Source organism: Anastrepha obliqua, chromosome 2 (assembly GCF_027943255.1).
Source record: "Anastrepha obliqua isolate idAnaObli1 chromosome 2, idAnaObli1_1.0, whole genome shotgun sequence".
In the NCBI taxonomy this organism is placed as follows: Eukaryota; Metazoa; Arthropoda; class Insecta; order Diptera; family Tephritidae; genus Anastrepha; species Anastrepha obliqua.
This window is the reverse complement of record NC_072893.1, coordinates 20027631-20052787: the sequence shown is the minus strand read 5'-3', so window position 1 is coordinate 20052787 and position 25157 is coordinate 20027631. Positions and strand designations below refer to the sequence as shown.

Below are 25157 nucleotides of genomic sequence, written 5' to 3'. Positions count from 1 at the left end.
CTCCACCTGGACTTAATTCAATATGAGCTTATTGCTGCTTGACTGTCCACGTATATATTAATTGTTGAGTTCTTTCTTGTTCTAGTGTAGGCTAGCTTCGCTTGGAAAATCCTGCTGTGGTCTGACAGCTTGACAGGCTGCCTAATCACTAGTTTTGAGCAGTAAATGCCCGCTCTCACTCCGTCTAAAGTTTTAGAGCCGTCTGTGTAGATGTGAAAAGTCCTATGGCTAGGCTTCATGCCTTTGTGCCATCCCTCCTCTTCAATTGTAGTACGAAACCTTCTCTCTCAATTAAAGTACGGACTCATGTAGTCTGTGCAATCTGAACTCCTCTTTCCTATTGAGCTATATCCGAAGGTGAATACTCCCGCAGCCACTAATCTCCCCGCGGACTTCGCTTCCAGATTTTCCGCCATAAGGTCAATGGGTGACATGCTGAGTATCATTTCCAGCGCCGCCATTGGAATGGTTTTCATCGCTTCTCTTATGTGCAGAGCTGCGAGTCGCTGAATCCTTTCCAGTGGCATTAAGGGGGGACCCTCATTTATCGGGTCAAAAAAATCGATTTTTTGGAAATAATTTTAATCTATTCTACAACTATTTAAGAATATACTTTCAAAATTTCAAGTCGATATCTGTATTTTTGAAGGAGTGACAAAATTTTTAACAGGACGCGACGGGTGGCCTGATCGCCTGTATCCAAAACTTTAAACGCGTTTTTCTCGAAACATCATTTTTCGATTTTGTGTACACAATTGAGAACGCTGTATTGAACCAATCAGGCTTTACAATAGCTCATTTTAAAGATAATTAAATTGTTTTCAATGTGACATTAAGTGTTTTTTTTTTAAAAGAGATTTTCATATTTTTTTGTAATTTTAAAGTCAATTTTTATGCATGAAAAATCACTTTTAACATAAAACTGGGTAAAAAATATCAATTTCGACATTTTTTTTTTAAATCAAAATGTCACATCGAAGGTATTATCCTAAAGTTTTAAAAAAAATTTGGTTTTTTTATTTCAGAAAAAAATTCAGAGCGCTAGAATGCACACAGATAGAATGAGGTGCCATGGACGAGGTGTATATTTCCATACTTAAAATGTTTTTTTTCTTCTCCGAAAATTTTTGTAGACAGTCAAGACATTTATTAAAGTACTTTATGAATTACAAAACGTTTGAAGTTATTTTACCTGAGAAAAAAATTCCCAAAAATGATGCATTTTTCGACCGTCTAAATGAGGGTCCCCCCTTAAGTATGTCAGTTTTCTTGTCGCAGTCCACCATACTAAGCCCCCATACAGCAATATCGGTCTAACTACTGCCGTGTTGCACAAATGCATCAGTGAGGGTGATAAACCCCAAGTAACGCCCAACATTATTTTACATGCGTACAGCGCATTACTGGCCTTTTTCACCCATTCCTCAACATTGTACTTCCACACAGTAATTTACTGTCCAGTATTACTCCGAGGTATCTCGCTCGTTCCACTCCGCTCTTATCTTCCTGCTTGCTGCTTTATCCATAGATAAACCACGGGTTGCACATTGAGTGGCTCTATACTCTTTCATTGTTATTATCATTATGATTACTATGACTTTCGTTGAGGAGCTTGGTGAAATGTTGTTTCCATCTTTCTATCACGCGTTGCTTGCCACTAAAAATATGTCCTTTCTGGTCCTTACAAACGTTGGTTCTTGGTTGGAAAGCTTTTGTCCGTCTTTTTATGTTTTGGTACATGGATCTGACATTTTTGTCGGCGAAGTCTCTTTCAATTTGTTCAATCTGTTGTTTCATTTATATTTTTTCTTTGTCCTTATTATCTTTTTGACTTATTTTTTCTTGTTTTGGTATTCAAGAAAGTTTGCTCTCGAACATCTTTCGACGTATGCTTTTCTCGCTTACTGCTTTATATTATTTGCTTTGCGGCAATCCTCATCGTACCATTCATTTGTTTCAGATCTCCTTTCTGAAAGGTGAAATCGCTTAATATCGATAGCGCGTAAACTCCACAGATGTCCAAACAAATTTTGTTAAAATGTGACTTTATTATAAAAAAAAACGTTATATTCGAGCATACAAGAGTGTTGCATCATTGGTGCATTGAACATTGAACTACATACTAAAATAAATTTATATTTTAACGTATAAAGTGTGTTTCATATGGATGTATGTATGTACTTTATATAAAATTTTGGACGGTTTGTCATTATATTGATGTCTTTGTAAATATTCAAGGTACGAAGATAAAATATATTATACATATGTATGTGTATGTATAAAAGTTGTTTTCAAGTAATTAGCTAAATGTGGATGAATTCAACTATGAATCTAAGGCACTTCTTTGCTTAAAATGTCGGTAATGCAGTTAATTGAAAATTTACCGACTCGAAATTTAAGTAACACAGTTGCTACCGGACGGCGGTTTGCGCAGTGCACTTATAAGAGATTCTACATAAATCGTTAGAAAAATTGCAAGAAATTAACATTTACAATTTGTGAACACACACGCTTAAAACTAAACGAAAACTGTTACAATGGAAAATTGCAACATTCGAAAAATTTGACAATATGCAACGGAATGCTTTTGTCTCACATAATTAAAATTGTTTCGCAATAGACAAAATATTGAATGGAAAATGTTGCGTTTCGCTTCTTCTTATATGTACCCGTGTAGACTGCGCGAAGTGCTGTGATGATGCCTAGGTGGTTGATAGCCAGGCTCTTGCATTTCCATTTGCATAACCAAATTTTTCTGTTCGCCACGCAAATCGTACGCATGACGTGCTTCGCGATGTAAAATTAAAGAACCGACGCCAAGCGTGATAAAAGAGACAACAGCTACAGCATATGACCAGCCGAGTACATTGAATTTGGGATACATAAGCCAATCGCGACGGTAGGCACAGCCACCGAAAATGCATACTGCGAGAAACAGGAATATTGCTGCAAAGCAATAATATTTAAAATAGTTATTTCCAGATAATTCATAGTTTTCTTTTTTTTTGGTTCACTTACAAGAGCTTGCAGTACACAAATATGATATACGTATCAATAGCCACTCATACTGTAGCACACCCTTCAATGGTAGGCGTATAACAACCAGCGCTAGAAGTACCAAAGCGGCGAATGTCAAGAGGAAAGCCAAAGTTACGAATGCCTGTACAGCCATCAGCCAACCCGGCAACAAGTATTCTCTTATAACATAATATTCCTGCGAAAAAAAACGAATTTTCAATAAAATATAGCTCATATAAATCGCATTTGTAGCATTCCCACTTACGTGGCTGAAAATATTGTGACAACCATTGAATTGACGCGGAAATTGATAATACGGATATACGAAATTCTTAAAACAATATTCCCACAAGCCCATATTTTTGAAGCTGCTATGTGTCTCTTCGTACGACTCAATCCAGTAGGGCGAGCAGAAGGCCATCATGAGGAAAAAGTAGGCCACAAAAGTGACCACACCACCGATTACCACGCCATCTAAATGAAGTTAAATATATTCAATTATATGCATGCACTGACTAAAATATGAATAAAATAATGGGCCACAATTGTTTAATAACAATATGGTGAATCAGTGTTTAGGGCTGCGACGGCGGCTGCCTCTTGATGTACATCATCATCGTCGCCACTCACTTGAAGCGCGTGGGTAGTCGCCTTTTTCGATGCTCGTGTCGGCAGTGTCTTGTGACTGTTGCTTCGAGAAGTTGCGCATTTCTTTCGCTATGCAATCTGTTTGCTTTTTATATATAAAAAAATACTCGAATTAAATGCAGTAATGGAAATATAAACTTCACTACAACTATTGTCAACACAAACAAACGAACACCTCCCTAATAAAGGTGTGGACACAATGACAGTTGTAGCTGTCAGTTGGAAATGCCAATAAGAAGCAAACAGTTTGGCGAGCTGTGTAGCGAAAGCAAACTGTTGCGCAAATATTTGAATGTAGAGGTTGATAAATTTTGTATTTAGATGGAAATAAAATATTTATAATAAAATAAAAATAAAATAATTTAAGCGGAGCTGCGAATAACGTTGTAAATGCCAAAATCGTTTTTTACAGGAAATAAAACAAACGTTTTTGGAGGCTTTGTTACTGTTTTTTGTTCCTGTATTTTTGGCTTGTCCAAAACAATGACATTAATAACTTATACGAAAAAAAATTTGGGAATTTTAATTTCGAATTACAAGTTGTTGTTGTTGTTGAGGTGGTTGAACATTTCCAATGAAATACTCCTAATTAGTGACCAGCGCCGTTTTACTACCACTATCTCATGTGATGATGTATTTTTTTTTTTTTTTGTTTCCAAGTCAGATCCATATTTCGTCCCCTTAGTATAACAATAGCCTATGTGCTCATAGGCTATTATTTTTTTATTGAATTTTTGGATTCTCCATCGTCGATTTTATATGTGGTCAAAATTTTCTCAAATTCTAGTTCCACAAAGTGGGGCAAAACGTCAGTCAAAAAATAATAAATATTTACAGACATAACGAGATTTGAGTGAGGGCTACTTTTTACAAAAAGTTTGAAATTCATTTTCTCAAAACATCAAAAAATTTATAGGCTATTTTAATACTAAGGGGACGATTTAGTGAGGTCCAAGTATAACAGCAAATCTTTTATCTCGATGTCTGAGATCTCCTTAATTTGCTGTAGGAAAGGCTTACCGAAGGATCGGAGTCGTGCGCTGGCTAGCCCCGGACATTCATATAAATAGTGCCCCTTCTGCTTAACAGCTTCTACAGATAGGATTGAAGGGTAGATTGAGTCTAGCTGCATAAGCCCCTACTTTCCAATGACCTGTAAGGATTGCAGTGATGCGTGAAATGTTTGGCCGAGAACGTCCTAGCAGGTCCTTCGTCCTTTGGATTTTATATGACGGCCATGTGTTTTTTGTTGTAATACATGTAGGTATTTGCTTCCATCTTCTTTCGGCTAAAGCATGATAGTGTGAAGCAATAGATGCTTTTAGTGTGTTCAGTGGGGCGGAAACTGCCACCGCCTCTGCTATGTCTAGTGTTGAGCCCTTTCTTGCTAGCTCATCCGCTATCTCATTGCCCCGTATGTTCCTATGACCGAGAACCCATATCAGAGTAATTTCAAGCCAATGGCTGAGCAGTTCCAGCTCCTCTCTTCACTGTAAGACCAGTTTGGATAAAATGTAGTTGGAGTCTAAGGCGAATTACAAGTAAGTGGTTATTTTACAATTTTTTTCAGTGGAAAAACGTTTCATATTCCAAGCGCGACAGCAGTTAAAACGTTTTTCCACTATGCACAGAATCTATACTGATGGGTTTTAAAACGTTGTTCTATTGAGCAATACGGTTTTTAGGAACTCGTTTAAAATGTTACTATCGCAAAAAAAATGTGTTCAAAACAGAAATGAAATTATTCCAAAAACTACAATATGAATATAGCTTTAAGCTCTTTTACACAATAACTTTTCAACCTATATTTTTTGTCTACTTCTTTTCAAATATTTATTTACGAATGTTTTCACGGTCACTTTTACATAAATAGGGCAAAAAACCATCGTGTAAGTGTGCTCTTTCAAGTAAAAGGTTTATATACTATCTTTATTTAATGCAGTAGAACTCCGCGTACTTCTCAGGCAAGTATGACGTCATTGCAAGGAGATCTTTTTTTGTCATCACTTATACTAATGTATTCCTTTCGAAGTGGAGGCATCGCAAAATTTTTCAAGTTCTGCTTTTGTTTAATACAAATTATCGCATGACCATGTTTCTGCTACATTATGATTTTTTCGTACTCTTAGTATGTTTAGATCATCAGTAGAAATCTGAAGCCATCTAGCTTCGGTAATTTTGCATTTAGGATCCTTATATAAATTTTGTTTGAGAGCGTCAAAATTTTTAAAATCATTTAGATCCATTTGATGTACATTAAATGGATTCGACTGTCTCATAGATGCAATTAATAGAGAAACATCTTCGGGTATAAAAAGATGGGAAGTTTTCTTTTTTTTTACAATAAGTGCAAAATCTCGATCACATGGAAGAAAGCTCAATTCGATCAAAGACGATAAAAAAACCGTTTGTTCATTATCATTTTTTTCATAGAATTGGACAAAATAGTCCTTTATTTGACTAACACTAAATTTTTCGCAATAGAAATAGCAACGACAATCACAAACCTAAATAAAAACAATAAATAAAATAAAATTACAGCAAGTACACTTAAATCGTTTTTCCACATTACTTGTTCTGGGGCGTTTTTTTGAGGGATACTTTTGTTTTTCTTGGTTATATATGAATTTCCACTATTTCTAAGCTTTTTGTTTTTATTATCACTCCACTTTTCAACATTACATTTCCTTTTTGTACCTCTGTTACACTTATCAATTTCCTTTGACAATTGAGATCGTGTCATTTTGCGTGTAACTTACAACGTTCTTCCACGGACTGACTTCTTCTAATTGCTTTTTAAATGCCTTATGGTCCGAAATTTTAACTTATTTGATGCTTTAGAGATGCAAGAGGGTAATAGTAACGGAAATCTGCAGAAAAACACGCTTTGAAAAAAATGGCTTTTAAAACGTTATTCGCGGCTCCACTTCAATTATATAATCATTTACAATAATTATTGTATTTAAGAGCTAAGTTATTGGCTGGAGTGGCCTTTGAATTGAACTGTTAATTAAAACAGGAAAAGTTATTTAATCATTATAGCATAATTTTGGTGTAAAGCTATTTATTTATGGTAAATTTGGATTTTAAAATAATAATATATTAACAAAACTATTACGAGAAATATTAAATTTTTCTAAGCAAACAAAAATTAGCATAGCTTATTTCTACAATAATTTTAGCTTATAATTACTAAGTAGTTTTAATACTCTATAACTAAATATATGTGTTCGCACATAAGTAGTAGTAATCTTATATATAAAAATGGAGACGTTTTTTTGTGTTCGTTAGTCGCCGATTCACGCCTAAACGCATTCACCGATTTCAATCAAACTTTCACAGATCATTGGTATTGGTCCATAGATGGTTTATGTGAAGTTTTAAAGAAATCGGTAAAAGTATGCGTGCGTTGTGTAAGTGTGAAAAATACAATATTTGCGTGTTTCCCTTATGCGGACATTACGTATACGGAATGAAAATACACGCGAATGAATAGAATATACACAGTCATGAATAACATTGTTTCGATGTCGGGTGCCGTATGCGACTGTATTATTCGTAACGCAATAGTTGTCCTCTCTTTTCTTTCCTTTTTAAGCATGCGTGACGCGGCATCAAAGCACATTGCTTTTTTTTTAACTGGAAAAATATTTTGAGCTTCATTTGAACGTTTTATGATTTAGATAAAATAAAAATTCGTTAAATATATTATTATATTTGATTCCATTAATAACCATAAGCCTGTATTTTTCGAAGCTCAAAGTTTTTGGACAAATATTGAAACGATTACTTAAATTAAATGTTAAATACATATATGTATATAAATGCTCAAATGTAAAAGTTTAGATGGATTTAAAATATACGAAATTATTCAGCGGTTGAATCCATACATTTTTTGAAATCCATCATATGGATCGACAGTCGCCATAAATGTTCTTTTCAAAAATAAAATGTGTTAATTTGATGGTAGCTCGAGTATTAAGATCAGGTTTCTATTAGTATAACTTTGTTCATGGGTTTGCGTAATTTTTCTGTGGTGAAAGTCTAAAACCAAGAAAAGAAAACGCGAAAGCCGACGAGCAAAATGTAAAAAATAAATCCTCCTGCATGTATACACATATACTCGAAAAAGTTATGCTAACACTTTTTTCATGCATTTACGTAGACAATTTTATATGGGCAAAGGTACGTTTACGAGATAAATGCCTAAAAGCAGGTATAACTAAAATAGCGCTCTCAGGCATTTCTGTTAATATACAATTCTTCTGTAAATTTCATGCTCCAAGTGTTCGAGCATTGGTATAGCGCTGAAGACAAATGCTCAGGATATAATACAAAAATGCATATTTACTTGATTTCACATAGTAATATTATCATTGTTAAAAGACAACAAGTTTGTATTAGGTAATAATTAAATAATGCAACCTTATGTGCTGCTTTGACGAGTGGGAAACCCAAAATAAATAATTATATTTGTATGTGTGTTTAAAAGAGTTGGATTATTTTGTGAGTGTAAGCAGTTTCAAAGTCAAAGAGTAGTTGCAACATTAAAAAGTACCTGAAACACATTTTCATTTAACAACTAAAATAGCAAATATGAGTGTGTTTTTCATTGTTGTTTTTTTTTTGGGAAAAAATTTATAAAAATAAAATATATTGTGCGTAAAATTTTAATAATCAGTGAAAATAAAAAAACTGTGGTTTCGTTGTTGTTGTTAGCGATTGTAATGCACATTGTAAGTTTTTCATGTTTTTTTTTATTAAATTCATTACTTTTCAATTATTTTGTTTTAACTTATTGGAAATCAACTTATGCGGCCAAAAGAATTAGAAATTTAATTTCAACAATAGAAAAAAGAAAATTATATTACTTACTGGAATGGGAAGAGTTTTGCAACAATGCAAATTAAATATGTGGGATGAATGTGCAATGGCACATAAAAAATCAGTGGAAGCATTGGAAAGAACTTTGAAAGATTTACGTAATAATCAAGAAATATTTGGTGGTGCTTTAATATTATTGTCTGGTGATTTTCGTCAAAATTTGCCAATAATTCCCCGTTCAACACCAGCAGGTGAATTAAAAGCATGTTTAAAGACATCCCATTTATGGAGGCACGTAAAAACTTTGACTTTGAAAACAAATCTGTGAGTTTATTTGCAAAATTATGCATCGGCTGACGAATTTTCAAGACAACTTCTGAAGATAGGAAATGGACAAATTCCTATTGATGCTGCTATTGGCTTAATCACTTTGCCAGATAATTTTTGTAATTTTGCACACACAAAACAAGAATTAGTTTCAAGTGTTTTTCCAAATATTGCGCAAAATTATCAAAATCACAATTGGTTAGCTGAAAGAGCAATACTGGCTGCGAAAAATAAGGATGTTCGTCAATTGAATGCGAATATTTTAAATGATATGCCTGGTGAGATTGTAACATTTAAATCAATTGATACAGTTATAAATCAAGATGACGCTGTAAATTATTCAACAGAATTTGTAAATTCCTTGGATTTACCTGGACTGCCGGCTCATCGCTTACAATTTAAAGTTGGTGCACCAATTATTTTACTTAGCAGATTAGCAGAAGCAAAAAGGTCATTAATAATCTTATTGAAGCAACAATTTTAAAAGGAAAATTCAAAGGTGAAGACATATTGATTCCGCGTATTCCGCCGATTCCACCAGATTTAGCTTTTGACTTCAAAAGATTGCAATTTCCAATACGTCTTGCATTTGCAATGACAATAAACAAAGCACAAGGACAATCGCTGGAATTATGCGGAATTGACTTAGAATATGCATGCTTCTCCCACGGACAATTATATGTATCATGTTCACGTGTAGGGCAAAACAAAAAATGTAGTTTACGAAAAAGGTTTGCGTTAGTTTAAGTTTAAAATTAACATTAATTTTATATTGTAAAAAAAGAATAAATACACATAGAGTGAATCTAAATCGAGTGTTCATTATTCATTTCTAATTTTGATATGCCTAGCGAAGCAGGCAGAGGGTCCGCTAGTTACAATATAAAAATGCACAAATTCGAAATATCAGTATCCCATTTTTAGATTTGATATAGATTTCTTTATTCCCAATTTATTAAAAATATTAGTTTGGAGAAAGAGATGGCTGTTTAAGCTCGTGGGCAAAGTGGCATTTCATATTGCTGATTTTTGTTTGCTCCATTCAGCTGTGAGTTACAGGGTGTTATCAATGGAATTCAACAAAGAGAAAATTCAATACATATTGCAGTTTACTGAAATTGTGAATGGTGGTTATAGCGCCGATACTGTAATGGTGCTCACAGTCACCAACGTAAACGCAGGTCCGTGTTCAAAGCTACTATTTGGCTTGAAAATATTTCAAAACAAAACAAAGCATTGGGCCGCACTTTTTTGCACGCTGTGAAAACCAGTGTTACAGTTTTTGCAATCAATTACATCATTTTTAATTGTTATACAGGGTTGTCCATCTACCTTTGGGAACTTAATTCTCCTATAAATAAAGGACGCGTGAATATTTTTTATTGCATTTTATTGGAAAGAACAAACTTTGAAATTGAACATAGAAGCGATTCCACGTGAAGTGATAAAAATGTTTTTTAGTAATTTTTTTGACGTGATAACGTCTTATAATTCGATTTAGCCGGCTGCACGCACGAAGAAATGTGTCGTTACCTTGCTCATTAGTGTTACCTTGCTCATTTGTCGTTGCCTTGCTCATTGCCGTTACCTTGCTCATTTGTCGTTACCTTGCTCATTGCATTGAATGAACTGCAAGCGAAAGCGCGGAACGAACGACAAAGCAAACGAACGGCAACGTTCGACATCTGGCTCTGTCCTACTTGAGTGAGCATATATATGTATGTATATGCGCATATGTAGGTATATTAATTCACATACTTGTATTTGCATATGCCTTCTTCCTGTGTGCATGGTAATGAACCATTTCTCTGTTGAGAATAGGACGATGATAGAAAAAGTAGGAAATGAAAGGGAGTGTTTCGAGTGTAAAGTGTCTTGAAAAAGGCAAATCGATGATGTTGCCTCTTAGTGTTGTTGACTTATTAACGTCTGATGCACAATAGAAATTGAAGATATCTTTCATGAATTTGATAAATGTTTCATTATCATTGCAATGTTGTTGTCATTTTTCACGTTTGTGTAAATGTAACTTGACCTATTCCATTGCAATTCCATTTACCTCCTCCTTTATATCCATACAAAATATCTATGAAACAAATAAAATTAAAATTTTCTTTTGAAAATTGCAACCATTCCATCAATATTTTCTTATGACGTTGTCACGTTAAACTATCGCCAGTAAACCGACTTTACAGACAACCTCTATTTTTTGTTTTTAATGAAATATACTTAAAAAAAGCTGTTGCTGAAAATATTTATATATTTGTTTGAGAGGGTATAATCAATAAGTTTCAACACGATATAGCAATACGAATTTTATACTGTGCTCTCAGGCATTCTCGCAAGTGAAGGTATGCCGCGAAGTCATCTGCACGGATTCGGAATATGGCAAAAGGGCTCAGATCGCTTTGACGACTCGTTCCCAGAGACATCAGTCAACCTGCTGTTGTTGTTGTTGTTGTAGCAGCATAAACATTCCCCATATATATATGGGGAATGCTGCTGAAGTGACAGTCCTTGGCGGGATATATATCCCGGTCGTTCCAATAGTGTTGAACCGCCTGTCGTGGTCCTCGAATGTGATGCCATAACGTGAAGGAGAGGCTCACAACTTGATTTATTAAGGAGAATCGAATGCCCTTTTAAAATTCATAGAACAAGCAAAGCTTATAAATCGCTACATTTTATTTAAAAGTTTAGGGATAGTCAGAATTAAAAACAAAATGGATTTTTTTTGCATTTTCTTAAAGCATAATATCTTAAAAATATTTTGTGAAAATTTGAAGTGAATTCGACAAATACTTTTCGAGTTATTTAACAATTAACAAAGGGCGCTCCGGAGCGATAGCAAAATTTTAAATGCGTTTTTCTCAAAACTATGTTTTTTAACTGGGGATCACTGTGACTTAAAAATCGCTTGGTAGATTTCAATAAAATTTAGATTGCTTTTGAAAAACATAAAAAACTCATGGCTGATCGAACTATTTTTTTCAAAAATTTCGATTTTTTTAACCCTTTAGCCTATAGCCACGAGTCTGACTCGTGGTAAAGAATTTGTGCCATAAGCGAAAACAACGAGTCTGACTCGTGGTAAAGACTTTGTGATCAATTGATTATGATTACTTCCTAGACATCTTAAAATTACTATTTGTACCTAAACATTGTTTATTATTTCACAATTCCTTTCGTTGCATTGAAATATATATGTTACGAAAAGTATACACTTTGCGCCAGTTCGGGTACACGGCTGAACAGTTGAATGGCACGGCGCGCGAACGAATTTCTTGCGTATTATAGCTCGCGCAATTGGTAGATATCGTGTAGGCTAAGGGGTTAACAATTAATTGTCACCTGACACGATGAAACTAATGAAAGCCCCATGTAAATGAATTCCCACCACTCTTTCGTTCCGTCAAGGATGAAAGATACCAGGTTTGCTGTTGTTGTTGTAGCAGCATAAACATTCCCCATACATGGACGGGGACTGCTGCTGGAGTGACAGTCCTTGGCCGGATATAAATCCGGGTCGAGCCGATAACGTAAAACCGACTGTCACGGGAACGATACCTGGCTTGCTCGTTAGCTATGGTGAAGAAAAAATTTTGAGGGGAACTTTGAACTCTACGTCATCCGTTTTGTGTTTCACTAAACTAAAGCTAAATTTTATGAAACACAAAACGGATGACGTAGAGTCCAAAGTTCCCCTCAAAATTTTTTTTCACCATACCTAACGAGCAAACCAAGTAACGGTTTGCTAGGTAGTACACCTCTAAAAATCTTTTCTCCATGCCGTTCCGAAGTATCGCAGATTTTATCGTAGGAATTTGAATAGTTTCCGTAGAACCCTGTCAGCTGATTGCTCTCTTACCACACAGTGTTGCCCAACAGTACATTTCGAAATCATTTACAAAGTAAACTTAGAAAAATTTTAATTTTTATTAAAATAACTTAAAAACATTGTTGAATAATGTTAATTATAGATAAATGAACTATATGTATTTGTTGGTTTTTGGCTTTGGTTTATTAAACAATAAAAAATTGTAACTGATAACGCGGATGTGTGTAAAAGTATGCAAGCAAAACTGTCAATGCCAACATTGTGTAGATACAACCAAACACAAACACACACAAACCGATATATTGTGTAAATATGTAACTAAAAGAACGCAGTGGTTCCCCACGGGATGAGTTTTGCTCAGTTTTCTGCTCGTTAGGGGCTGCGGTAGGGGCCTACGTACGTCGGTCACTGTTTTCAGCATAAGTTACAGGGTGTTAACAATGGGGGTCAGGTAAGAGAAAATTCGGTACATTTCACAGTTTTACATTTTAAATACTGAATGATGGCAATAGTGCCGATACTGTAATGGTGCTCAGAGTCACCAACGTAAACGTACACGATGAAACAACGATCTACGATACTACGGAACGGAACGGTGGTGAGAATTCATTTACATTTAGTTTCATAGTGTCAGCTGATACGGGAGTACATGTACGTTGGTGAGTGTGAGCACCATAACAGCTAATTACATACGTGCAATTTTGGTTTCGTCGATGCCGTTTAGGTATTTTTGATGTTAAAGATGCACCTCAAAGAACGTAGATGCATATAGAAAGTTCAGTCCCGGCCCGTTACTTATTTTGGGCAGTAGCAAAACAAGAAACTATTTCCCCACAAGTTAATGTGCCTGCCGGAGAGAAATGAGAGGGAGAGGAAATTTACGTTCTCTGATGCACCTCGCACAGGCAGATCTATCGTCGAAAAAATCACAGAAATCATCGAATTCTTACTCACCCAAATAAGCAGATTTTTTTAATGAAAATTTTAAATTTTTAATACGGAGTGATTAAATTTAATATTTGTAATTAAAAAATAAAAAAATTATTAATATAATATTTCCGCATGAAAATAAAATACAATTTTCCTCTAAAGTCTTAAATTTATAATTTTGCTAAAACTTAACCTAAAAGAATATCTAACAATTTAAGTTTTTAGCTTAGCTTCTTTCGATATAAATAAATTATCCATTTCGTCGACATGTTGATGCTCCAGATGCTTCATGTAGGCCAAAAAGCAAGTCCACAGTAAACTACAAACGCTAATGAAAGGCACCCGATTCTTCTCTGGTACGACGGAAAAATTAATAATACCAACAACGGGCCAAATAGACATCGCCACCTATGGAAGCATTGGAAATGCAATCGAAATGTGAATGAAATTTTAGATGTGACATTTATAAGCAATTTTCCGTATTCTTCACCTTGAATGTGGGTATGAACTTCTTGCGCACTTCCGCCGCCGCTTCGTCAACCGTCTTCATTTCCAGCAGGCTCATTATGAAGTAAAAGCAAGTCATGGCAGCGGGCGTATAGGACATCTGTTCAACGGCTGTTTTAAAAACGGCTGTTTGCAGTGAGGTCTGCGGCCACATGGCGCTCGAAACTCGAATCCAACTGTAAAGTGTTGGCGCAACGAAGAGGCCGCCATAGAGGCTGAAGCGCAGCGTACGCCACCAATCGTAATCAGCTGGAAAAGAAAAGGAATAATTTTAGGAAATTTAAAAAAATAATAGCAAAAAAAAAAACTAAAAAAAAGAAATAAAATGAAATGAAAAAAATAAAGTGAAATGAAAAAAACTAAAATAAAATACGATGAATTCTCTTCAAATAAAAAAAAAAATTAAATACATAAACTAAATAAAATGAATTTAAAATTAAATTAATATAAAACAAATTTAAATAACAAAATATGAAAGCTTTTGCCTGGACCTACTAAACTGAAAAAAAATTAAAACAAAAAGAAATAAAATTATATGAAAAATAAAATGATATACAAAAACTATAAAAAATTAAGTTAAAACGAAATTAATAAATAAAAAAAAAATTAAAAAAAATGAAATGAAAAAAATAAATGAAGTGAAATGAAAAAATTAAAATAAACTACGATGAATTCTCTTCAAATAAGAAAAAAATTATATACAAAAACTAATTAAAATTAAGTTAAAACTAAATGAATAAATATAAAAAAATAAAATAAAATGAAATGAAAAATAAATATAATGAAATGAAAAAAAAAAATAAAGTGAAATGAAAAAATTAAATTAAACTACGATGAATTCTCTTCAAATAAAAAAAAAAAATTAAATACAAAAACTTAATAAAATGAATTTAAAATTAAATGAATATAAAACAAATTTAAATAACGAAATATGAAAGGTTTTCCCTGGAGCTACGAAACTGAAAAAAACTAAAACAAAAAGAGACAAAATCAAACAAGATTATATTAAAAATAAAATAATATACAAAAACTAAATTAAATTAATTTAAAACTAAGTTAATAAATAAAATAAAAAATAAATTAAAAGTGAAAAAACTAAAATTGGAGATGAAATTTTTCAATAAAAAAATAAATAAAATATATTACAAAAAATAAATAAAATTAATTTAAAACTAAATTAATAAATTAATTTAAGTAAAAAAATAAAAAAATTAAATCACAAAATATAAGTAGCTTTGACTGGAGCTAGATTAAAAAAGTAAAAGAGTGAAGTGCAAAAGTTTTAATCAAATTTTTTAAGTAAAAAATATTTTAGAAAAGCTCCAAAAAGGCGTTCTTCTGGCATTCGCTTACTCTTGGAAGTATGATCACTCCACACGGGAGCATAGGGCCTCGACAAGACTCAGTCTTGCGTTGGTTTCGTTAATCTGTTTGCTGTCTGACAGGGTAGGTGATTAGTTTGCCGCCACCAGTCCTAAGTAGTGGGAATGCCCACCTGTCGTTGCTTAGGAACAACGCCTTCTTACTGCTTGAAGCGCCAACAGTGTGTCACAATTTTCTGGCAGAAGGATCACACAGATGGTTGAGGACTTCGCTAAATTTGGTGCGACTGCGCTATTACTACTTTTCTATTTCCATTAAACCTTAACTACAGTTTACACTTAACTACGGTTAAACATCACATTTACATCGTAAAATTACTATGAAACTGTTTTTGCACCCACGGCAGAGACGATAGCGAACGATGTAAGGAATGCAGAAATCGACGCCTTCCGATTATTTTGTTTTTGGCGAATTTGACAAATGACATTTTACAGTGACGTCAGTACAGAAAATAATCAAACCTTTGTTTTCAAATGTATGTACGTACATACAACCTAAACTGACGACGGTGTTAATTGGGATTGCCGGCACAGTTAATGCTGATTAAAATTGAATTTTTTCATACTAAAAAATAATTCTTTATTAAAAAAATCTTTAATTGCTTTTTCAAATATATTATTAAAACATTTAATGTTAATGACTCTTCCATACCGCAGTAATTGTTTTAATTGTTTCTGAAACTAAACACAGCTCTTAACTCTGGTTAAGTTCTTGGTGAAACAATTTCAAATGATTTAAATTTAATTCTATATAGGGTTTTCCAATGAAAAGTGTTATTTGGAATGGCCCGCTATTTCGGTAGATGTCACTTTTCAAGCTGTCATTTTTTCATATTTGACAAGTAGAAACTGCGCCATTAATAAAAATGGAACGATACTCGCTTAAACAACGCATTGAAATTATTAAAATTCACTATAAAAATGGTGAAAATTTGGCAGAGACCGCCCGTAAAACTCGAACATTTTTGGGTCATCGTGAAGCACCTTGTCGGATCGCAATACAGAAATTGGTGAAAAAATTCGAACTGTTGGGACGTGGTGATGTGAAGAATAAAACCCGTGCACGTCGCTCAAGAACAGCCGAAAATATTGTTGTTGTAGCCGAAAGTGTTGAAGAAGACCCAGGTTTGTCCATTCCTCGTCGTTCTTGGGAATTGGGAATTCCACAAACGTCATTACACCGTATTTTGCATAAGGATTTGGGTCTTAAGGCCTATAAAGTCCAGTTAACACAAGAACTGAAGCCGGCCGATCATCAACAACGTCGAGTCTTTGCTGATTGGGTCGTTGAAATGCATGAAAATGATCCGGAATTCCATCAGAAAATCATCTTGAGTGATGAGGCCCATTTCCACTTCCACCTCGGTGGCTTCGTCAACAAGCAAAATTGTCGGAACTGGGGCTCAGAAAATCCAAGAGTTATTGTTGAAAAGCCTCTCATTCCTCAACGTGTGACTGTTTGGTGCAGGTTATGGTCCGGCGGAGTCATTGGACCTTACTTTTTCGAAAATGAAACTGGAGAGATGATTAACGATTTTTTATGGCCGGAATTGGGTGGTATTTATCTGGACAACGTCAATAAGACGGCGCTACGTGCCACTCAAGCAACGAAACCATTGATTGAATATCAAAATAACTCCTCTTATTGGAAAGCCCTTTATTTACAAATGCAGTAGTTCATAACGCAAAATTTCTGATTAGTTGTAATGTTATATTCCTGGAAATTTGGCCCAGATTAAAACAATTTTACTCATGCATTTGCGCTATGTCAAAAATATTTTCGTTTTTTAAGCAATTTGTTGTTGTTGTTGTTGTCATGCATTTGCGTTATTTAAAAAGTATTCTCGTGGCTTAGGCAATTTGTTGTTGTTTTCATGCATTTCCGTTATGCAAAAAATATTTCCGTTTTTAAGCAATTTGTTGTTTTTGTCATGCATTTTAAAGCTATTTGTTGTTGTTGTCATGCATTTCCATTATATAAAAAATATTCTCGTTTTTTAAGCAATTTGTTCTTGCAAAGTAATTCCCAACTTTCCGAACTTCACTCTTTTACTTTGTTTGATTGCTCTCACGAAAGCCGTTATCATAAAATAAAAAGAGGTAAAGGAGAAGGAAGATGTAAAACATAAAAAGGCATGAAAAAATAACAATGTTTTTTGTTGCTTTTTGAAGAAAATACTTTACGCCATCTTCTGCCCTCGAAGGTTTGCTGTATCAGTGAACTGGTCGGCCAAATGAGACTATAAGAGAGCATCCCGCGCGTGACTGGGTAACGCTGGAGTATCGCTTTTACACTTTGCAAAATGGCAGTCATAATTGCGTTGAATTATTGGACAATTACAGTTAATACAAAAGTTTTGTGATTTTTTTTAATACTCAATATGCACTTCAGTTCTTCTGGTGATGCAAAAAAAAAGCAAGAAAACTAAAAATAACTAATTTTTTTATTTATTTCATTTTATATAACTTTTGGTATTCTCGCAAAGTTGTGGCATAAAAGGGATATTTGCAGCCAGGGTTAGGATTAACTATGTACATACGTGGCAGCAATATTAACGAAAACTTTTTCTCTGCTCTCGCTACTACTCTAAACTTGAGGAGGTGAGTAGTGTAGCAGGTGTAAACCAGAGCGCTACTGCGAAATTATTCATGTGCACTCCCTCTTCCGCTACTACTCTCACTTCTGTTTCGCTACTACTACTTCCATAGCTGCTATTTGAGCCGTGTTTGTTTTTGTTTTATTAGATACTAAGCTACTAGCAGTAACGAAAAGTAGCTTGGAGCGGAGTAAAATAATTGATCGCACGTTTTGTGCTACTCATCTCTTCATGTTCAGAGTAGTAGCGAGCGTAGAAATGAGAACTAGGAAGTAGCGGAACAATTTCAATCAATGTTTGCAGCAGCATCTTTAGTTACTTTATCGGTTAGCGATTGTATTTTACGTACTATGACAGTGTGAACTAAACTTAAATCTATTTTATAGAGCTCACATTGTTTAGCACAAAAATATCAGCTGTCGAACGGGGCTGTTGGAATTACAACTGAGGCTGTTGAGGCACAATTTGACACATTCATACTCAGCTCGATGAACTTGGACGTCGGTATTCGGAAATGTTTTCTACGTTTGTTAGATTTAAAAAAAAAAATTTTTTTCATTCATTTCATTGACTTAACTCTTCCCATTGAGCTCTTTGAATTAATAAGTAGAAAATTTAGTTTATTGCACGCATATTTTAAAAAATACTGGGTTAAAAAGTTTATTGGTACCGAACTCAGTCTGAAGCTCCTTATAAGAATGACTTAAACTTCTATAAGAACCAAATATTTTCTTTAATTTTTTATGTGCTGAAAACTTTTTTAAACCAGCGATTCTAAAATCAACAAACAACTTCGTTGTCTGGAGCAGCTGCCTTCCTTAAGACATATTCGTCTTAATTACGCTAGATTAGTGAATGTCAAAACACTTTCTTGTCAAACTGTATGCTTTGCATCGAAGAAAATTTTCAACATCGTATGCAAAAAAGGAACTGTCTAACAAAAAATCACATCGATTTTTGAGCGACTTGAAGTTTATAAATATTTTAAAACACTAAAATTGAATGGGTGAAATTGAAATTTTATAAAGATTCTGATTGAAAAGTTAAACGCTTTGATGACCATTATTGAGATATATTTAATTTTGTGTACAATTTCGAAGTTTGATTTATAAAATTTTGTTAAACAATGAACTACATTTTTTATAAAAAACTAGCAAACCCGGCCCGCTTCGCTGGGCAAAGACATGGTGGGTCCACGTTTTGGCATATATTTCGAGACCCTAGTCATCAATAGGTATGAAAATTACCCCACATTAAAGCACTTATCGACAGCTTTCATTTGATGCCCATATTGCACATCCACAACCAAAGGTTACCCGGGCCCACGTTTTGACCTATATCTCGAGACCCCAGTCACGGAGCGGCATGAGAAATACTCTGTACTAAAGCATTCACCAACAGCTTTCAATTGATATCCATATTGTACAAACACATTCTAGGGTCCACGTGTTGGTCTCTATCTCGGGACCCTAGTCACGGAGCGGCATGAAATATACTCTGAACTAAGGCATTCACCAACAGCTTCCATTTGATACCCATATTGTACAAACACATTCTAGGGTCCACGTGTTGGTCTCTATCTCGGGACCCTAGTCACGGAGCCACATGAAAAATACTCTGAACTAAAGCATTCACCAACAGCTTCCATTTGATACCCATATTGTATATACACATCCGAAGGTTACCTGGGCCCACATTTTGACCTATATCTCGAGACCCCAGTCACGGAGTGGCATGAGAAATACTCTGTACTAAAGCATTCACCAACAGCTTCCAATTGATATCCATATTGTACAAACACATTCTAGGGTCCACGTGTTGGTCTCTATCTCGGGACCCTAGTCACAGAGCCGCATGAAAAATACTCTGAACTAAAGCATTCACCAACAGCTTCCATTTGATACCCATATTGTATATACACATCCGAAGGTTACCCGGGCCCACATTTTGACCTATATCTCGAGACCCCAGTCACGGAGCGGCATGAGAAATACTCTGTACTAAAGCATTCACCAACAGCTTCCAATTGATATCCATATTGTACAAACACATTCTAGGGTCCACGTGTTGGTCTCTATCTCGGGACCCTAGTCACGGAGCGGCATGAAAAATACTCTGAACTAAAGCATTCACCAACAGCTTCCATTTGATACCCATATTGTATATACACATCCGAAGGTTACCCGGGCCCACGTTTTGACCTATATCTCGAGACCCCAGTCTCGGAGCGGCATGAAAAATACTCTGTACTAAAGCATTCACCAACAGCTTCAATTTGACATTCATATTGTACAAACACATTCTAGGGTCCACGTTTTGGTCTCTATCTCGAGACCCTAGTCACGGAGCGGCATGAAAAATACTCTGAACTAAAGCATTCGCCAACAGCTTTCATTTGATACCCATATTGTACATACACATCCGAAGGTTACCCGGGTCCACGTTTTGACCATTTTCCCGGCAATTATTCGAATTTTTCTCACCTTTAAAACCTTCCCTAGACCTCCACGAATAATTCAAGACCAAGATAAGATAAATCCGTTCAGCCATTCTCGAGTTATAAGCGAACATAGGGACAGATTTTCACATTTATATATATAGATTAACTAAAAAAATTTGCTTGAAAAATATTGCGAAAATTGCAAAAGGATAAAGTGAATTATTTAGGGATCGCATATTAAAGTCAGTGGTGGAACTCATTTGAATGAAATTGTGTTCCATACTATTCGATACCATAGGGTTGACAACTAAGAAATTGCGGATGTTTTTTAGAAAATCAAAGAACATTTTTTCATGGAACTAAATAACTCTATTCTGTAATGTATTGCCCATTTGATCAATGACCTTTTGCCATCTTTCAGGCAGCATACTAATCCAATGTTCATAAAAATTCTGGTTTTTATTAGCAAAAAACTGAATCAGGTACGATTTGACATCTTCATCATAATTGAAATTTTTACCATTCAAGAAGTTTTGTAAAGATCGAAACAAAAAGTTATCACATGGTGTAAGGTCAGGCCTATATGGTGGATGTGGCAAAACATCCCAACCAAGCTCCAATAATTTTTGGTGAGTAGTCAAAGATGTGTGTGGACTGGCATTGTCATGATGGAATGCAATACTTTTTCGATTTGTCAATTCGGACCGCTTTTCTTCAACTGCATTGTTTAATTTCGTTAGTTGTTCAATATAGACATCAGAATTGATCGTTCGGTTGGGTGGTAAGAGTTCACAGTATACAATTCCTTTGTAATCCCACCAAACTGATAATAAAACCTTCTTTTGATAAGTATCAGCTTTTGATGTTGTTTGAGTTGGTTCACCCGGCCTGCTCCACGATCTTTTCCGCTTGATATTGTTGTAAGCAACCCATTTTTCATCGCCAGTTATGAGTCATTTTAAAAATGGATCATTTTCATTACGTTTCTTTAGCAAATCGCAGCTGTTCATGCGTTGCGTTAAATGCGTTTCTTTACCATGTATCGAGTTTTTGAACATAGCCAAGTTGTTTAAAGTGATTTTCATTACATGTACTACTGTGGGCAAAAAGTAAGGTGAATTTGGTTCTAAAATGAAAAATCTTTACTTATTCTTGTAAATCAATTTCATCCCCTTCAAAATAGTCCCCTCTCGATGAAATACACTTATGCCAACGATTTTTCCAATCCCCGAAACATGCCAAATAGTCCATTTCCAGTATAGCCATCAGCACCTTCTTCGATTCAGCTTTTATCTCCTCAATCGACTCGAAATGCGTTCCCCGGAGTGGTCTCTTGAGTTTTGGGAATAGCCAGAAGCAACACGGAGCCAAATCAGGCGAATACGGTGGTTGCGGAACGATATGCGTGGAATTTTTGGCGAAACGGTCACGAAAAACGAATGCAGTGTGAGACGGTGCATTATCGTGATGCAAAAACCAAGAGTTGTTGGCCCATAATTCTGGTCTTTTTCGACGAATTGCTTCACGTAAACGACGCATAACGCTCAAATAATATTCCTTATTAACAGTTTGGCCAGGTGGAAGGTATTCATAGTGCACCACACCACGAAAATCGAAAAAAACTGTCATCATGACCTTTATTTTTGAACGACTTTGACGTGCTCTTTTCGGTCTGGCCTCGCCTTTAGCACGATATTCGCTTGATTGGTCGGTTGTTTCAGGGTCGTAAGCATAAATCCAAGTTTCATCTCCCGTAATTGCATTTGAGCTTGTCCTGAGGGTCTGAAATTTGACTTTTCGTAGGCCCAAATGGTCTTTCAAAATGGTTTTCACAGATCCTTCTGATATTCCGATCATATCAGTAAGGTCTTTAACAGTCAACCGACGATTTTTGAGCACTAACTCCTTCACTTTATTGACGTGTTGGTCATCTGTTGACGTCGATGGTCGTCCGGAGCACTCCAAGTCATCAACACGTTCTCGACCCTCTTTGAAGTCTTTGTACCACTTATAAACACTTTGCTGCGACATGGTCGAATCACCAAATGCCTTTTGCAACATGCTAAATGTTTCCGCAGCCGAAATTTCATTCCGCAAACAAAATTTGATGGCCCTTCTCAGAGCATTTTTCATCTTTGAGTGAAAAATCACCAGAACGAAATTTGGCAAACCAATTTTGACACTGCCGTTCTTTTAAGACTTCGTCACCATAAACAGCACATCACTTTTTATGAGCTTGCGATGCGGTGATTCCTTTGCGGAAATAAAAAAGCAAAATATGACGAAAAAGTTCCTTTTGATTTTCCATTTTTCAACGAACGCCAAACGAAAACTCTGATTATCAATCGATCAAAAAAACTTTTTTTACTGATTGACAGCTGAATTGCCGACTATCAAATAACAAAAATGTGTTTTACATTTGTACTACGTCTGCCTAAAAATTCAATTGAAGCCATCTATGAGTGAAATCCGCAATTACTTAGTTGGCAACCCGATAATTGATGGCAGTATTTATTTTCTCTAACGAAACACAAATTCACAGAAAAATTTGCATTTGTCTTTTATAATAAATATAGCCGAATTAAAAATTTCAAAGTCGAAAACGTCAAACGCGCGATAGACCACCCTGTATATTTTGAATTTTTTTATGAAATGACAATTAATCACCATTCACATACGTAAATCTCTAAAACAACCAAATAAGTTGAAAGTTTGCGGCGAATACCCTAATGTGCCATTTCCTATTCAAATCATTTCCGTGTGGGTGGTGCCAGCGGGTTGCCATTAAAATACTAGCCTTGATTTTGAAAATGTTCAAGTGCAGTTCATAATCAACAGCTGTTAACTGTTGTTTTTTCGTGAATATATACGCATTTACAAGTATGTATGTATGTGTATGTATGTATGCCTGTAATAGTATGGAAAATCGTTCTTCCATAAGTTTTTTTTTTTTTGTTTTTTTGTGTTACGTTCTAAAATTGCTTTCATATGCAAATAAGTTCACTGGAAGTTGGTTTTCCACTCTACACTATTGTGCATTTTTATAAAAATACTATACAGAACAAAACAAAAGCCGATATTTTCTTATCACTTTTCCATGCAATTCAGGCAAAGGTCGCGTATACGCAACTCCGCCCCATGTTGCAACAATTAACCTAAATTCGCTGCAATGCAACTCGAGCGGTAATATTTTTTTATTGCAATATAAACCAGTTCTAACAGCAAAGCGCATGGCATTCGGCATTCAGTCATAAATCGAGCACAACAAGCATGACGCGCATCAGTGGATTGCTGCTTCTGTACGGGTTAAGCCTTTTCAGTGTCATTTGCAGGAGTGATGCTTTTTACGCGCGAATCGTTAATGGCACACAGGCTAATGAGGGTGAATTTCCATTCTTGGTGAGTAAAATTAGTGATGGAAGAGGAATTTGTGGTAGTTTTAAACTATACACACGCATCGATAAGCTCCTGAAATGTTGAAAACTGAAAGTTATTTTTCACGTTCGGTAAAGGTTTCCTTGCGTCGCGCTTCCGATGGGCGTCACAAATGTGGCGCATCGCTAATCAATCGCGTTTGGGTGCTCACAGCCGCACACTGTGTGGTGAAAACCCTACCGGAACAAGTGAATATTCAATACGGCAGCAATCAGTTGGATGCGAATAGCACCAAAGTGTCGAATATCAGTCGAATTGTAGTGCACGAAGATTATCAACCGGGAAATTTACATGCCAACGACATTGCGTTGCTGCGCCTGCAAACACCACTCAAGTTCGGCTCAAAAGTGCGTGCAGTGCATTTGCCGGCAGCGCAACAGGACACTGCGGATGCGTCGCCCGCCGTGTTGATCGGCTGGGGACTGAATGCGGTGAGTAACAGCCAAGCGAAACCGCTACTCTCTTCTCTCACTCAACAATTCTCCATTTTGCTTCTCTCCTCCCTGCAGACTGGTGGTAGCATACAAAAACAACTACAAAAGGTGCATTTGCAAATATTCAGTGATGAGGAGTGCAGTCAACGCCATGGCACTCAACTGCATGCCACGACGATTTGTGCTGGTGTGCCGGAGGGTGGTAGGGGTCAGTGTAGCGGCGATTCAGGTGGTCCACTATTGGTTGATGGCCAGCAGGTTGGCATTGTTTCGTGGAGTCGCAAGCCGTGCACACGCCCGCCTTATCCGGGTGTGTTTACCGAAGTTTCCGCTTATGTGGATTGGATGGCACAGACGATGGGCAATGATCGGGATGATGGTGATTGGAGCGAAAGTGAAGAGTCGTGGGAAGAATTAACCACGGGAAATCTCATTATAGTACGAAATAAGAAAGGGTTAGGGCAGTAAATGAATGAAATATTATTGTGATTAATGCGAATAAAATGTGAGAATGAAAAACGGAAATGGATTTGTATGTTTCACAAAAAATATCTTTAATAGTTCACAAAAGTATTTTTAATGAATCCGAGATGGGTCTAGACCTTCATCATAGCATAGATTACAAGAAATTAGTTTAGGTATGGTCAGGAGAGCTGCGCCAAAAAAAACAACACTAAGCAGGTTGAGGGAAAGCTGCCATTGGGGCGCTATTGGAGGGTAGAATAGAAAAAGTAGGGAAAGAAAAGAGATCAGTTAATATTGATAATAAAATAGTTG

The 25157-nt window shown here is 35.6% G+C and overlaps 3 protein-coding genes across 3 annotated transcripts; 1 reads left to right on the top strand and 2 right to left on the bottom strand.

The window, feature by feature from the left end:
* Window positions 1-2034: 2034 nt before the first annotated feature.
* LOC129239253 (uncharacterized) lies at window positions 2035-3846 on the bottom strand. The gene is made up of 4 exons (XM_054874620.1): window positions 3649-3846; window positions 3284-3492; window positions 3019-3214; window positions 2035-2946 (listed from the first exon to the last, which is right to left on the bottom strand). The coding sequence occupies exons 1-4, from the start codon at window positions 3725-3727 to the stop codon at window positions 2660-2662; spliced, it is 771 nt and encodes a 256-aa protein (XP_054730595.1). The 5' UTR covers window positions 3728-3846; the 3' UTR covers window positions 2035-2659.
* Window positions 3847-13774: 9928 nt separating this feature from the next.
* Window positions 13775-17865, bottom strand: LOC129238637 (uncharacterized). Its single transcript, XM_054873736.1, has 3 exons — window positions 17659-17865; window positions 14076-14341; window positions 13775-13993 (listed from the first exon to the last, which is right to left on the bottom strand). The coding sequence occupies exons 1-3, from the start codon at window positions 17786-17788 to the stop codon at window positions 13799-13801; spliced, it is 591 nt and encodes a 196-aa protein (XP_054729711.1). The 5' UTR covers window positions 17789-17865; the 3' UTR covers window positions 13775-13798.
* A 5908-nt stretch (window positions 17866-23773) lies between these two features.
* LOC129237160 (trypsin) lies at window positions 23774-24848 on the top strand. Its single transcript, XM_054871660.1, has 3 exons — window positions 23774-23910; window positions 24024-24377; window positions 24456-24848. The coding sequence occupies exons 1-3, from the start codon at window positions 23782-23784 to the stop codon at window positions 24846-24848; spliced, it is 876 nt and encodes a 291-aa protein (XP_054727635.1). The 5' UTR covers window positions 23774-23781.
* Window positions 24849-25157: the final 309 nt, after the last annotated feature.

Excerpts from the sequence above, each read along its gene's own strand:
- LOC129239253 (XM_054874620.1), bottom strand. The coding sequence starts at position 3,727 with ATGCGCAACTTCTCGAAGCAACAGTCACAAGACACTGCCGACACGAGC. Across the intron at positions 3,493-3,648 it reads CGACTACCCACGCGCTTCAA|ATGGCGTGGTAATCGGTGGT; the intron begins GTGAGTGGCGAC and ends AACTTCATTTAG. Across the intron at positions 3,215-3,283 it reads GTCACAATATTTTCAGCCAC|GAATATTATGTTATAAGAGA; the intron begins GTAAGTGGGAAT and ends TTTTTTTCGCAG.
- LOC129238637 (XM_054873736.1), bottom strand. The coding sequence starts at position 17,788 with ATGACTGCCATTTTGCAAAGTGTAAAAGCGATACTCCAGCGTTACCCA. Across the intron at positions 14,342-17,658 it reads CTTCGAGGGCAGAAGATGGC|CTGATTACGATTGGTGGCGT; the intron begins GTAAAGTATTTT and ends TTTCTTTTCCAG. Across the intron at positions 13,994-14,075 it reads AGTTCATACCCACATTCAAG|GTGGCGATGTCTATTTGGCC; the intron begins GTGAAGAATACG and ends ATGCTTCCATAG.
- LOC129237160 (XM_054871660.1), top strand. The coding sequence starts at position 23,782 with ATGACGCGCATCAGTGGATTGCTGCTTCTGTACGGGTTAAGCCTTTTC. Across the intron at positions 23,911-24,023 it reads AGGGTGAATTTCCATTCTTG|GTTTCCTTGCGTCGCGCTTC; the intron begins GTGAGTAAAATT and ends CGTTCGGTAAAG. Across the intron at positions 24,378-24,455 it reads TCGGCTGGGGACTGAATGCG|ACTGGTGGTAGCATACAAAA; the intron begins GTGAGTAACAGC and ends TCCTCCCTGCAG.